This window comes from Choloepus didactylus, chromosome 1 (genome assembly GCF_015220235.1).
Source record: "Choloepus didactylus isolate mChoDid1 chromosome 1, mChoDid1.pri, whole genome shotgun sequence".
Taxonomy (NCBI): Eukaryota; Metazoa; Chordata; class Mammalia; order Pilosa; family Megalonychidae; genus Choloepus; species Choloepus didactylus.
This window is the reverse complement of record NC_051307.1, coordinates 222063845-222080038: the sequence shown is the minus strand read 5'-3', so window position 1 is coordinate 222080038 and position 16194 is coordinate 222063845. Positions and strand designations below refer to the sequence as shown.

At 37.8% G+C, this 16194-nt stretch overlaps 1 protein-coding gene across 2 annotated transcripts in view; it reads right to left on the bottom strand.

The window, feature by feature from the left end:
• Positions 1-13172, bottom strand: part of TAFA1 (TAFA chemokine like family member 1) — a 584365-nt gene extending 571193 nt beyond the window's left edge. Inside the window, exons 1-2 of one of the 2 annotated variants that reach the window (XM_037829156.1) lie at positions 12786-13172; positions 10722-10842 (exon numbers count right to left, since the gene is read on the bottom strand). In XM_037829156.1, the coding sequence (XP_037685084.1) occupies positions 10722-10839 (118 nt within the window). In that variant the 5' untranslated portion in view covers positions 10840-10842; positions 12786-13172. Of the gene's footprint in view, positions 1-10721; positions 10935-12785 lie in introns of those variants that run through there. The other variant, XM_037829157.1, reaches the window with a different exon arrangement.
• Positions 13173-16194: the final 3022 nt, after the last annotated feature.

Here is a 16194-nt window from a genome sequence, read left to right as displayed (position 1 = left end):
CATCTGTGATCATCAGCATACATTGATAAGGCAGACTTTAGATCATAAAACAGTAACAAAGAGAAACCAATCCAAAATCTTACTTGGCCATTAACTGGAATGAATACAAAATTTTCTCTGAACCATCCAGGTCCACTGCCCTCATCCCCAACCTCTTGTCTCCCTGCCTCTAAGTCTTTAAGTCTTCTGTTTCCTTTGGTTAAACAGGCTACCCTTGATTCTTTCTTATCGCTGAATTCCTAACCAAACTTCAAAAGCCCAACACAAATATCACCCCCTTCATGAGGCCTTCCCAAATCTTCTTGGGTGAGAATGAATTGCTTTGTGCTTTATGATCACATAGAGCATGTCTCACAAGCAGATTTGAATCAGACATAGAGTAAAAGTGGAATGAGGAGAGGAGTAAAATGTTTCAGGAGGTAATACAAAGAGAATTTTGTATCTCTGGGAAGTGAACAGAATTTTATGAAGCTGTGCTGTCTAAAACTTTATTTATAGAACACATGCAGCTACTTAAATTTAAATTTGAATTGTAAAAAATTTGTTTCATTTTCTTCTTTTTATTAGTGAAAATAATTTTGTGGCATGCATTTTTTTTAAATAGGAACAGGGTTCTGGAGACATGCAGCAATTAATCCACATTTGGGTGGACAAGGATGCTCAATTGATTGGCACACCTGAAAAGGATTGAGGAAAATTCTAAAATCACATCCAGTTTTGGGGGGAATGACCCTGTGATTGATTACCTAGGCCTGTGATAGAAGATTGGAGATTGGCAGCATGCATGCCACAAATGTGCTCCTTCTTCTAAACAATTTGGAAGCAGTTGTCAAAATGTTGCCCTACAAATGTTTACCTAGTGACCTAGTTTCTCAAGTTCACGTCCAGTACGTGGCATGTTGCATTTTCATCAGATAAAGAGATGTAATAAGCCACAAAAACAATTCAACTCAATAAAACAAGACCTGGGAAGCTTCCAAATAGCATGGTCTCGTGTTTTTTAATCTTACCATTTTATTTCAGAAAATGGGGGGTTATTTATCTATTTTTATTCTTGCTGTGTCACATACTTTTTAATTCAGACTTCAATGAATAGCTGGTCTATAGCTACAATTTCTTCCTAAAAGTGTGGTGTTCAAACTTGACCACCACACAGTTAGGAAGGTCAACATCCAATTCTTACCTGTTTCTACTTACCAGTGGAAAAATACTTGGGTAATAAATACTTGGAAAGAAATGCTTAGGAATCATTATTTTAGAAGATAATTGAGCCTATTAACATGCTTTTATATTATGAAATGATGCCCTATGTACATAAAAACAAACCAAAAATGTCACTTACCTTGAGAATATGTTACACAGGTTCAGAGGTGATATACAATGTCATTATATACGAGTCATACAAGCAAAGTTTAGGGTGATGGCATATACATCTGTTTTATCAATAAGGATATAGCTGAACCATTTCTGAATCACAATGCAGCAATATCTTAAAGTCTAGACTTCAAGTTTAAAACAGAGAATATGCAAATATGCATCATTATACACTATAGGGTTAACTATATTACACACTATAGGGTTAACCAAATAGCTAACAGCAAACTTAATTGATAATGATGAAACTAAGCCAACTCTAATTTATAATTAAAAAGGATCACAGCAATTGAAAATCACTAACTCAAGAAAACACTCATGATACACTTGTAACAAATTATCCTTCCCAAAGTTGCACGAATTCTAATTACTTGCATGCAAATGCTTTGCAATGTTTCCAGGAGCTGGCAGCGGGTTTTCTTGGTAGAATACTGAATTAAGGAACCTTAGTTGCAAGTTATTTTCAGTTGTATGATAACTCAGTTGGTGTACTAATAAGTAGCCTTTATTCCTATACAACATGAATGTACATGAAATCTTAAATCATTTACCCAAAAGAACAACAACAAAAAAACACTTGGGTTTCAAGATCAATTTGTAACCCACAGTGGGCTGCAGACTAGATTTCAAGAACTTTAATAAAGTATTAAATTAACGTTTTATATCGGCATCACTATGCAGACTGACATTTCCCTCCATTTTATTATAGATTCAGATGATCATTTCTTTCAAAACATAATCTAAAGGAAAATTAATTGATTTTTAACTGAGACTCAAATGAGACCTCTGATCAAGCCATTGACTTCATTATACAGAAGCTTTCTGTTTACCAAAGCCCCAGTGATGCCATTTAGCTGCATACAAGAGGCTGAGAAACACAGCATTTAAGCATGTTGAGTATAATTCAGGTTGGGACTAAACCACGGACATAATTTTAAAGCAGGCTAAGACAGATGTACATAAAACTTCCCCTTTGCCTCATTGCCCTCACCTCTCTCTACACTGCTTGAATAAAGGGATTTGGTAAATTCATTAGGAATCACAAAATGTTGGAACTAGGAGATAATTTTGCCTGAGGTTACACACTGAGAGCCTGAAGGTGAGACACAGCCTTAGTTGTATTTTATTTGGCACACCTGACATTTAAAAGATAAGGAAATAACACACAAAATTCTAGGTTTCTGGCTTGCCTTAACATATGAGTGATCTCATCACATTGGGTCCATCTCAGCTAGAGTTGAGGATGGGTGTACCTTCTAGAAGTGCATATGCTCTTTAGTTGCCACTGTCTTCAGCATTCTCTAATGCATGACCCCCAGGCTGGCTCAGTCATTTTTCCTATTTGACTTTGTCCTTGAAGGCATTTGCCTTATCCACCCATGACATCATCCAGAGATTTTCAAATAGCTTTAGCAGAAATCATTTTCAAATAAACAAAGGTAATTTTGTACTAATTCTTTCTCTATCAAATGGTAAACTTGATTAATCAGTTCATTGGGCAGTTTAAATTTTCATTATTTGGCAGGAAATACTTTAATATTTATGGAACAAAAGGATCACCTCTTTAGAGCTAGTAGGTACAATATGAGAATCATTGATTCCTTCTGTCCCTCTCATCAAGAAACTTGCAATTTGACAGCTGACGCTAGCTCCTAAAAACTCAAGCCTGCTGACTTCTACTCCAGTACTTCCTTAATTATTACCATTTGATATAAAAAAGGTATAATGTAGTGCTTTTCCACCAGTATTTTTACAGGATATAAAGTTTTTGCTTGGCGAAAGTCTAGCTGATAAGCAAATATTTAATAAATACCTCCTCAATGTTTATTTTATGGGAAGTATGACCTTCTGGGCTTCTGACTCTAACTAATTCAGGATAGGTTGTTAATTTCAGAAGCATTAAAGTTTCTTTTTCCCCCTACTGTGTAGTAGTTTATTTACTATATTCACTTCAAAGCTTTTGACCTAGTTCTCTATTTTTGGTCCATTCTCCATCCACATAACTGGGAAATCAAAAAAATCCTTTGGATGTATACTGACTCAGTTAGCTTGGATTTATTCTTGGGCACATGGAAGCATGACTAGAAGAGAAGGTCAAAGAAGGGCATAGTAAAGGTAAATGCATTGAATTTCATCAGTAGTACAATGGCCACAACTGAGGATTCAAGATTCTTTGGCCGAGGATCTTCCTCTTGTCTAGACTCAGGGTGAGGCTTGGTTTGAATCCTTCCTTGAACGGAGAAGGATCTGCTTAACGAAGAGGCAGACTGCTCAGCATTTCTATCCATCTCTTGAGAGAAAATCACTGTGACAACATCATTTCCCTTTTCCTTCTCTAGACCTTTATTTTATAAAGTCAGGAAAAGAATAAGTGGGCCAAAAGTATTCCGTAAGTGTCTTGAGGACATTATCTTTGGAGAATTCAATTATTTTATACAAATTGTTAACAAAATAATTCATCTTCTGTTTATCACAGTTGGAAAAAATCACTTATCTGGTATTATTTTTTTCTACTAGAAACATGAAATGGAATTTTTCTCTTTATATCAAAAGATTTGGAAAGTAAAAGGTTTAACCCTCATTGCTAAGTGAAGTTTCCTCTATGGTCTCTCAAGACCAGGCCTATAATATTTTCTAAACTACAGGAAAAACTCAAACTGCAAATGAAAACCTTAGGAATTTAATCTTTGACTGTACTTGTAAGTATAGTATTTGCATTATTTTGATTAATGGAGTAGCTGTCAAATATGGAGTCAAGTATAATATCTAAGCAAACCTATTGCACAGATAAATACACATGCATACATGTTTTACAAATAATGTAATGTTTATAACATTCTCCATTTGCGATATCTTCAAATTATATAAACACACAAAGAGGTACATAGACACCCATACACGCACACACAAATACTCACACACAAGTAGGAACGAGTACAGGATTCCACCAAGACACCCCTTCCTTCTTTCCTTAATAATTTAACAAGTATTTTCTGAGGAACTACTGTAGCCAAGAACCTTACCAGATAAAGATGACTAGCACAGAATTCCCAACATAACTTGGCCCACATTTCTCAATTCTTGTGACACTAATAGGCATTGTAGATGTTACCCAAATAAAAAATGTTGGAGAATTTTAAACAAAATCAGGTTGCTTACCTGCAATTCTTTCCAGATCTTTCACAAATTTGCATGTATTGAAAACATCCAAAAGGAAAGCATATCCCTATCAGTTATCATCAACACGTTTCTCCAAGAAGCAGTGACCACTCTAACTTGTACATATTGAAAAGGGATATTGACATTACGGTGAAGGGGGCTGCATCTGGCTGATGTTCTTGAAGAGTCTGTTACCTCTTACAGTTAACATTTTAGTCCCTTTTATTAAAAGGCAATATATACTCATACTAAAAATGAAACTAAATAATACAGAATTACAAGAAGTAAAAAGTCTAACTTATATCATTCTTCTCACCAGATCTAACTACTACTGTGTAAAGGATGTATTTAACTTTTCTGGCAATATCAATGCATTTGCAAATATAAATATTTTTCTCCAAAATTATTTGAAGCAGAATATTGTTACTTGTTTACTTCACTTCAGCAATACATCATGGTCAATTTTCCACATTAGTACCTATAAACATATCTCATTCTTTTCAATGGCTACATTGAATACCTTTGTGTGATGTATCCTGATTTATTTTACCAATCCCTTTTGATGGAGAAACCAGTGTTGCAATGACTATACTTTAACCTACACCTTTTCACACTTGTCCCATCATTTTCTTAGGATAAACGTCTAGACATAGAATTTTTGTCAAGGATTTGCACATTTTATATTTCGGTAGACATTGCCTAATTACTTCTGAAAAATGCTTACGAATTTAGACACTCACACTTTGAGATTTTTACGCCCAGTTTAAAATTTAAAGAGTTTTAAAAAATAGTTTAAATTGTCATCTTAACTGAATTTAAGAAATTAATAATCAAAGGCTAGTATTCATTTGTGTCATTTATTAACAGTGTGGTATAATATCTACTTTCCAGGTCTTAAGTAATAATTAAAGCTATATGCTTGAAGCCACAAAAATAACAGTTTATATAGTGTTGGAATAATTCTCTTATAAGTTCACAAGAATTACTATTGCCAGGAAATAGTGTTCATTTGTATCTCTTCTTGGTTTTGAATTTTGGGGTCTTATCAAATGCCCATAGCTGTACTCTGGCTCTGGTTCTAGATCAATATTATTAATCAGTTGCTCAATGTATAATCACTAGCACCAGCTTACACCAAATAACAAGCTGTCTGCTCTAATCCTCAGGCCAATTCACTATGCTTAGTAACCTAGCACTGTATGCATTCTTAAAAGCCAATATGCAGCCACTGTTTTTCCCATTATTCCTTTTATATTACAATTATAAAACAGCTCTTTATTGTAATGTACCATGGTATTCAAATTTATATTCCTTAAGCAGCTTTCAGTAAAGTAACACTGAACAGTAGGATAAAAATAAGTGTAAGGCAAACAAGAATACTTTTTAATGTTTTAACCAAAAAAAACATACTTTAAAATAAATGGTGATATTCAACATGTAATAATTAAGTCATAAATGAATACTCCCAACATACATAGTTTTCTTGACATAGCTTTAAATCCAACCAAGTATAAATTACAGACAACTCTATTCAGAGTATTCTTTTTACATATCATTTCCACATACTGCTGTCAATAAAATATCAGTGACTCAAGAATAAATGATTCATTAGGCACTTTTAGCTTCTCTTCTCATGTAATTTATCCACATGATTTTAAATTACTAAAGATTTCCAAGGATCTTCTCTCCCTAAAGTAGGTTAAGAAGATTCATATTTATTAAGTTTTGAGAACATCCCTCCTGCACACACACATGTGCACAAACACACACACAAAGACACTCAAAAAATTAAGTAACCGTTAAAACTGCTGTCATAATTCATTTCACCCTACTGAGAAAAAAGTAATCCTAAATTGGAAAGTAACACTTTCCAAACCATTCATCTTCCATTACCCATGACTCAAAAACCAGTGATTATAAAATTTGAAATGCCACTCCTGAGTTTTCATTGTTTAGTCTTTTTTAAATTGAGCGTCCTCCATATATATATGGCACTGCTATTCTTCAAGTTGTTATGAAAATTTCCTACACCATTCCCAAAATAAACCTCCATCAAGCCAAATATTAAATTACTGAAATTACAAATCTGTTAATCTATACTGCATTTTACTCATTTGTGTAAATTTAAAATTCACTTTCATTTGATTGACTGTTTTAATCTTCCTTAACTAGTGAGTAACTGAAAATAAATGGTGCATTCCTAATACTATAAATATGAAAAATAGAAAGTACTTAGGGACTGTAGGAGAACATATTAAATCAGTCAATTTTCTAGTTAACATATTTTCTTTCTGTTTGTGTACAAACCCACTTCAACAAGAAGACAGATCACAAATTCACAGCCTCACAAAAACACTGTCCCAATTTCATGTTATGACAGCAGAAATTGGCCCAAATCTCTACCCATTTCCCCTAAAGGACACTGGCTGACTAGTGCCATCCAGGTGTGGCACAGTCTGAAAGGAGGGGAACATCGCGTCAAATTCCTCTCATCTGTCAGTGTAGTGGATTATTTCTTGAGAGACTGAAATTGGCTGCTTGGGATCAGAGCTCCATCAATCTTACTCATGTAGGGGACAGTGAAGCTGCCTGTAAGAGGCTGGCAAGAGACGGACCAGCCGTTCCTGAGCAGTTGAGGAGGCAGCTGTAAAGCCTTCACTCTGCCTCTGTTCAGGGCTCTGAGTGAAAGATTTGTCATTTTCCACATTTCCCAGATACTTGGTATGCACGCAGTGTCAGCCTGCTCCTGCCTTATGAAGGAGGCGATTTTTCAAGCTTAGGCAAATGTGGCAAAGCTCAGGGTCTGCTTGTGTCTCATTTTTTCTCATCATGTCACTTGTTTTAACCGATTTGAGAAAATGAGATTATGTTTTTCCTTTTTGCTCATTTATCCAGCTATTTATTTATTTATTTGCTCATTTGGGGGTAGATTGTCACAGATAACTGGCCCTGATTTCTCTCTTGTTTTCATATACATTTTATTAGCGTTCCTGAAGATTTAAGACCTATCAAGAAAAGCATCACAACTCCCATCAAAAAAGGCATATATTTTACCTTTGAAATCAAAATAGAATGCGGTATTAAAGAGTCCAACTGAAACAATCTAGAATATTGCTATGACCAAGATCTATTGCTTTGATCTTTGTAGGTAATGTCAAAAAAAAAACCAAGAAAGTTGAATGAAGGTATTACATAGAGCCATTGGACTTGCAATCTAATATCATTTTAATCTCTCTGCATCCAGAAAAGGGTATTTATAGTATCTTCACTTCATCAATGAAGTGAAATGGGTCTGAAATGTATAAGCACTTGGGCTGAAATTGGTTTCAGTGCTACTGTTTCCTGGGGCTTTTGACTTATAGATCGACCAAGCATTGGTGATACTAAGAAATTTCAATGGATAGATAATGCAGAAAACAAATGCTGAGCTTAATTTCAGACAGAACCTAATGATGTTTTTCACAGTTGAAAACTGTATTTTACTAATAAGCCTTATTTTCATAAATAGACATGATTTTACTTATTAAAGGTAACACAGCCATAACCGCCACCAAATACATAAATATATATAGTAACTGACAGTGACAATATATGTGAAAGTTTACTGCAAATTGTACTGTATCTACTTCATTATTATATGAATAGAGGGTGAAATAAGATATACAGTATTTGATGGTCTATTATAGTTATCTATCTGATGGCTTAAAAACAGCAGCAAAAGTAAAAACAAAGTTTTATCCTGGCTATGTGGCTCATTAGCTGTGTCAACAGCAAAATTTCACTCACTCAATCTCCCTGACACACAAGTTTGTAACTTATTAGGTGGGGGAGTCAGTAATTCCTGATGCTTATGAAGAACTTTAGTGTTTTTACAAAGCACTTTCAAGAACATTATTTTATTTACACCCTCACAATATCCCCAGATGGAGAACTGGACTCAGAGAAGTGAAGCAACTTGTCCAAGGTCACGCCAGTAACACTGAGTAACTAAGATGGGGGCCAGGCCTGAGCTCTGCTGTCCCCCCTCACTGCCCGTCACCACTCACCAGTTCTGCCAGCACCGCCTGTCATAATTAGTTTGCAGTTCAAACGTGTCCGTGTATTGATACAACTTGAAAGTTTTCACAAATTTTGTGATGGGGCTCACACCTGCTCAAAGAGGGTACATTCCTGACATGATTATTCTGTGCATGGGGGGCAGCATTCCCTCCTGTGGAGCTGGCTCTGGCCCTGGCTTCACCCCGACCTGGCTTCCAAGGGCAGCTAACAGCTGTGGGTCAAGTTACCCAACCGCTCTGAACTTCAGTTTCCTCCGCAAAAGGGAGGAGGGGGGAATATTACGCCCACCTGTTATAAGGATTAAGGCAGACAATGTGAATTAGCCCTAGAAATCCTTGCCTAAAACACCCAAAGTTAACAGCTGTTTTATGCGTCCTTATTGTTATTACAGGGAATGCAAATTTCCTGCGTTATATGTATGCCTATGTAGCAGGTCAAAGACGTTTTTTTTTTTTTTTTTTTCCAGAACAGAGAGGTGATTAACTTGCTGATGGCAACGCGGGGATCGCAAAATCGACGTTTGTTTTTCCCCCACCTCCACCCTGAAGCTTCTGAATCTGACGGTTCCCACCACAGGCTCAGGACACAGGATGCAGAAATACAAGCGCTCAGCAGCGGCAGAACGGTTCCCATACCCACCGGCAGGGGCACCAGCGCCCCCTCGCCTTTCCTCCACGACCGGATTGGGGAATGAGGGTGTATGGGGCCCAGAGGCACATCCCCGCCTCAACCCCAAGCTCAGGCCACCCGCCAGCTTTTCTTCACGGGACGGCCCGGGCTCCCGCAAGCAGCAGGACTGCGCTTTCGCCTGCAGCCTGATGGAGCGAACGGGGGACACCGGGCTACACCCGTCCTCTTTCGATCCTGCCTCGAGCCTGGAGGCAGAGTCCCGGGAGGCAGCGGCGCCCTGGGAAGTGTTGCTGGAGGACTGTGCCGAAGAGCCCAGGATCCGTGCCCAGGCTGGCTGCGGAGCCAAGGAAAAGCAAAGGCGTAGACGCTGGACGACCCAGCTGGAAGCCGGGCAGGTGGGAGGAGACCAACAAGGGCTTTGGAAAGAGGGGAATGGAAGGCTGGGAGCACCTGCAAACTGAGGATCAGGAGCTTGGAGGCGCAGCTGGTCCCCAGAGCCTGAACTGGGTCGCGGATGTACTTGAGCAGCCTGGTGGAGGGACGCCGTTGGGGGGGGGGGGGGGTGTGAAGGTGGTGGTGGGGGGGTAGTTTTGGATGCAAAGGCGGAAGCTAAACAGAAAATGAAAGAAGTCTTTCCGAGAACCAGGAGAGGTAGAGACAATCGAGCTAGGGCACAGCAAAGAGAATGCCGACCAGGCAAAGGAGAGAAAAAAATCTCGTCTGAAGAGTGGGGCCATGAAAGGCTAAGAAATATACTTTGAAGAGAAAGTTGAAGAAAGCAAAATGCTTCTGGAACTCAAAATTCAATATAGGGGAAAAAAAATCAAACTGAAGAGAACCTGTCTCTAAAACTGCCAAGGGAGGGGGAAAAAACAAACAAAAAAGGCCACTGAACATACCAGAAGAACAGAAAGTGAAGAAAGGGAAAAAGGAAAGGAGGCATACTAAACCCAGACAAGAAAATAGTAAGTTACTTTAAATTTTTTCCATTGACAATTTGTTTCTAAAGTTAGTTTTATGACTAACACCCTTACAAAATCCTTAGCCACATGCAGACAGTGATCCCAGTACCTAGACTAGTTACAAATGTGCTCAAGGAATATACATACATTCTTTTATCAACCGCAAAGCTCATATTTCACCCCTTTAAAAATCCTCAAGTCCTGAAAGTTCTCTCACCTTTGCAGAATATTTTGCTAGTGGCCAAAGCATCCAAAAACAAGTAGCTTCTACTTTTCAAGGTGTGTGTGTGTGATGATGATGGTGATGGGGTCTTGAGAGAAAACCACCTTTTCTGAGAAATCAGTAGAAATCCCTCCAGGGCATTTTAACATCTCACACACACACACCCCTTCCAAAAGCATCCAGCCAACATTATGTCTTTCAATCAAAGGCAGGCTGCCCACATTATAACACTTTCTGTCACTCTCATTCAACCATCTGTTAAAAAGACAGCGGTGAGACTGGAGGAGGCTGCAGCGAGCCAGCTCCTGACTTACCTGGTCTGTGCAGGTGGTGCTGCTGGAAAGTGTGCTGGAGGGATCCATGACAGAGCAGCATTGCACAAGCACTTATCCACAAATACAGGACCCAGGACATCGCAGAGACCATTGCCATTCTCTAAAGAGAACATTAGACAGGAAGGATTACCTCCAACTTCAAGCCCCCAGCTCAGTCAGTCCCACGGATGAGGGAAGGGAAGTCTCAGACGTCATGTTCCTTTGCTACTTTGCTGGCTAGAATTAATGATCCAGCAGAGAGCATGCCATGTAGTGGGACTGAGAGAAAGCACGCTCGAGGAGAACGTAAATTAATTTTTAAAATTCTGCAAGATGAAACGCCAAGGACTGACAAATACAAAAACACATTCAAGTTTTGACTATCAGGTAGTTTGAAACATCCTTAATGATGACTAAAAATGCTGTTTTACATGGCAATTTTTAAACTATAGTGATCCCAGGCACTGAAAAGCTGCATGCTCCTATTCATTCTAACTTCATTGCAAGTCTGACATAAGCCAAGAAGGAAAGAGTGGGTTCTCTCTTTCTTCCTTTTTTTTTTTTTTAATTCTACAGTCATGAATTTTTAATCATGATGCTGTCTTCTAAACTAAGTAATCATTTCTCAGAGGCATGTTGTAATCTCTTGATAGAACCAGTCCTTTTGGCTGGACTTCAGATCAGAAGAAATTGTCTTCAGCAGAATGTTTCAGATGTAAGATCTATGCTTCTATTATAGAGCAAGCCATAATTTGCAATATTGCTTTTCCTCCTAAGATTCCATTGTGCCATTTGTTGTATAGTGTTGATGAATATGCATATACAGGTGGTGCATGTATTTATGGATGAGCATATACCTTTTCCCAGGCACTGAAACTTTGACAGTCTTATCTACCCACTCCTATAAGAATCTTAGGAGCTACAAGGCTCGACTGCGCTACACATTGTCCAATTTCTCAAACGACACCTTATGCTGCATTTCATATTGCCAAATTAATCAAACTTGAGGCATTGTCCTTATTCAGCCAGTGATAGGGAAGCATTTTCCATACTAGAATCCAGTTAACTATATGCTCTCCCTTAGGTAGTAGAGGCTTTGGAATCAATATTGTTTCTTTCTTTTCTTTTCCACTGTCAAATCAAACCCTTCAAGAATTTCAACTATACATTTGAAACCAGTTAGTGACGTTCCAGTGTGGCTCCTTCATTCATGGAAATTGGAACTCTTTCAACAATCGTGATGTTCAGAAAGCAAAAAAACATTTCACATATATTTGTGCACCTAATACAGGATAATTTATAGGTTTTAGGAGAGAGACAGTCCCTGAGAAGGGATTTTAGGACTATGATAGACAATTGGTGACAACCATAATTAAGTGCAAAGTAGGAAAGCATTATTTTCCAGCAGCATGCTGCCATTCATGCCCCAGCCTGTGGCTCAGATGGACCATTCACTTTATAATTAGTTTCACTGCCCACTGTTTACTTTTGTATACAACATATTTTGCCTCATTGTTTCAGAACTATTAGTATAACATAAATGCATTCTCTTCAGTTAGTGATAAATAACAACACCCCTCTGTGAATCTGAAATTAATGCATTTTGGAGCCATTTTTCAGAATACCCTGCAAATTACAGAAAGACAAAACAAAGGTGACTGTGGCATGCATTGACTGCTTGTGAATTTCAGTTAAAATGCACTAATAATTCATCTGAACTTGAAAAAATCCTACCACAATCAAAACTTAACAGTTTCCAATGACTCTAGTTTCTCTTGTTCATTTCTTCACCCACATAGATCTTGGCACTCTAAAAGATTACTGTGACTTTACCTTTGCAATATTTTCCTTCTCTCTCTTTTTTCATTTAACTTTCTTTAATTCTCAGCATTACCTCCAAGGTTCCTGCATATCTCTCTCACTGCTAACTCTGCTTACCAAGAGCCCTCTATGTTAAAAGATGTTTCTCTCAAATAATCCATCCACCTCACATAGTTCTCTAGAGATGACTGAATATGTTTCAAATCTGCTTTCTGAATCTTAAATCCTGAAGAGGCTTCTTACCTGAAAAATCCAGCCAAGAGCAGAGTATTCTATTAGTGTTCATTGGAAAGATCTAACACTTTTTAAAATCCATCTGTGCCACAATACGAGATTTCTGAAAATCAGCTTCCCAATGATCTTCTTTGTCAGGATTAAAAAATAGTTTTTTCTCTTTCAATCCTATTTCCACAGTAAAGAAGACACCGAGGTTCATTCAGACTGTATTGTCAGAAAAGGAGCCAAGGTCTGAGGGGTGGAAAGCTTGTCATTTTCACCTTTAAATCATCTCCTGGCGTCACCTCTGCCTGACGAGACCTTTGAAGTGATGATGAGATAATATCTGTGCAGTTTCTTGATGGGAATCAGTTTATAGTTAATGACGGACCATCCTCACTCCAGTGCAGTCAGGGCAGAGTAAAGCAGCTAAATGTGGGAGCAGGGCTGCTATACGGTGCTGTAAGTAGCAGTAGTCTGTTTCAATACATCCTCCTCTGTAAAGTATCACATGTCTTAAAGTGACATTACCCTCTATTACAGCTATAGTGAATTGTAATACCTGCCCACAAACTCTTCAACAATTCAGGTGGTGCTTTAACACAACATTGCTTAATATGTTATGTTAGAGGCTTTACTGATGCTATTCATTTGTCAAAAGACTTAAGAGGAAAGGAGGAAAAAAGAAAAAATATATTCTGCAAAATATTGATAGTATTGATGAATGTTAAACTTCTAATTGTAACTAGGAAAGTGAAATATAAAAATTTCTTACGTCTTAATGTTCTTTTAACCAGAAAGTTAACCAAAAAGACTGTTAGATTCATACAAATTTAAGGCTGCCAGAGGTTTGAGCAGCTATAAACTGGGAATATGATATATGTATAAAACAATAAAAATATTTATATGCATAACCCAATAAAAATCTTCTGAGTTTTTTAAGCTTTAATAAATTGAAGCACATCATTTTCAGCACTGAAGACTAAATTTTGACAAAGAAATGGACTTGGACTTTTTTGTTTTTAATTTTCCATTTCTTCAAATAACCTGCTGAGCCCAGGGGTAGACACTCAGAATTTCAACCTCCAGCTTCTAGTACTAGGATTTGTCCCCTTTCTTCTTATAAAATTTAGTTTGACTGTTCTTAACCATCAATGATGCATGCAAGGTGGCCTAAGTTTCATGTACAGATTGTACTTATAATAATTCTCTGATGCACACATTCAGTTATTGCATGAATCATTTGTAAAGCACCTACTACGTTTTAGTTGCTTGGGGACAAAGCAAAGGTTAAGATCAACAAAATCTCCACCCTAATAGATAACACTATCTAATCTTTGATATTGTGACTATCAGTTCCAAAATTATGGAATTTATTATAATTTTCCTTCCTCACAAACCTTTTGAAATTCCTTAGAATACTTTTTCGCCTTTCTGAGGCACTACAAAGAAGGTTCAATTCTGCAGTGCCTTTTGGAAGCTGTTCTGTTTTCTCATGTTATACAGAGTGAGAGAGTGAGGGACCCTTCAGATTCATCATTCTTTCCCACTGATCTTTCCCACTGCAAAACAAACACGTAAGATCTCTTGTAACATAACAACTGCTCATTAAATGTTACCACAAAACACATTTTAAAATAACAGTAAATGCTAATCTCACATTTAAAAATAAGTCAAGAATGCTGAAGTTCTAGCTGGTATTGCATGTTTTATTTCTGTCATTCATTACTGTTGTATTTGTGAGTTTATGCATAAAGTTTACACTGACTATTGCAGTATCAAGACAAAAATAACAATAACTATAGAATTATGACTAATGTACATTGAAACTTCACCAAGTTTCAGCACTTTTTAAAGTACGTTTCTTGTAAAATGTAATTTAATCCTTTTTACTCTCTCCATATGGTAGGCATTATTATCCTGAGGGGGGGGACAGAGAGTTTAAGAAACTTGCTCAAGATAATGTAGCTACTAAAGGGTCTGATTCAAGAGCCCATCTCTTAAGGGTCTGGATAAAACACTTCATGGAAAAACCAACAGAAGAATTAAGCACTAAATTTTCTTATTTCTTTAACATTAATGCAAGCCCAAAAAATTACTCATTCATTCAAGAGGCATATATCGAGTGTATGCCAGGCATCCGAAATATAGAAGTGAGTAATATAGTCTTTGCCTCATGATTGTTTCTGTTTGTTTTTGCTATGCTAATGAATTAAAATTAAAGTCCACATTTGCTAATAAAACCTGTCATTTTGAAAACAGTTACTACTGTATTTTTCATTTCTCGGGATTAAATTAAGGGTCAACACAGTTACATATCTGCAGTTTAATTCAATAAATACACTTCAAACATCTAATGATGGATTAAGTTTAAGGCACTCAAATAGGCATTGTTGGAATTTTTTTTTTAAAGACCAAAAGAAAAGATTTTCCCTTTCAAGTTTAAGTGACATTTTATACACATATATAATGGAACAAGAGTATCAGCATAGTTCCCTTTATTTTGCTTCCAAATACTTTACAGTCCCTATGTAGCCAATAAGCTTATCCTAAGGGTATATGCATCAACAGATATTGGTCTTTAATAGTGTGCCAGTTTGAGTGTATTGTGTTCCCCAAGTGCCATTATCTTTGTGGTCTTGTGTGGGGCAGAAGTTTTGGTGCTGGTTAGATTTGCTTGGAGTGTGCCCCACCCAGCTGTGGGAGATAATTTTGATGAGATGTTCCCATGGAGGCGTGGCCCCACCCATTCGGGGTGGGCCTTGATAGGTGGAGCTATATAAATGAGCTGACTCAAAGAGAGGAAATGGAGTGCAGCTGGGAGTGATGTTTTGAAGAGGAGCAAGCTTGCTAGAGAGGAGCGTCCTGGGGGAAAGCCGTTTTGAGGCCGGAGCTTTGGAGCAGACGCCAGCTGCCTTCCTAGCTAGCAGAGGTTTTCCGGACGCCATTGGCCATCCTCTGGTGAAGGTACCCGATTGTTGAGGTGTTACCTTGGACGTTTTGTGGCCTTAAGACTGTAACTGTGTAGCAAAATAAACCCCTGTTTTATAAAAGCCTATCCATCTCTGGTGCTTTGCATTCTGCAGCATTAGCAAACCAGGACAAATAGCCATTTAGTCCATTCCCCCATCTGAAAGCAAAACTGCCTTCACACCTTTCCACCTTCTGGCCATAATGAGATGATACCTCTTGACCCCTTCATGGTTGGGTGGACCATAAAATGCTGGCCAATGGGCTGTCAGTAGAACTGATGGTGTTGTTTTGAGGCTGGAACATTAATTGTCAACACAACACCCTCCTCTGGAACAGGGGACCAACTGCTCCATCAGTGACTCCAATGAGCAGAGGCCCCCCATCTCTCACCAATCCATTATGGTTATACACAATGAACAAGATACAGTTTGTTATGTAAGCAGTAGAGACATGGCGGTTATTT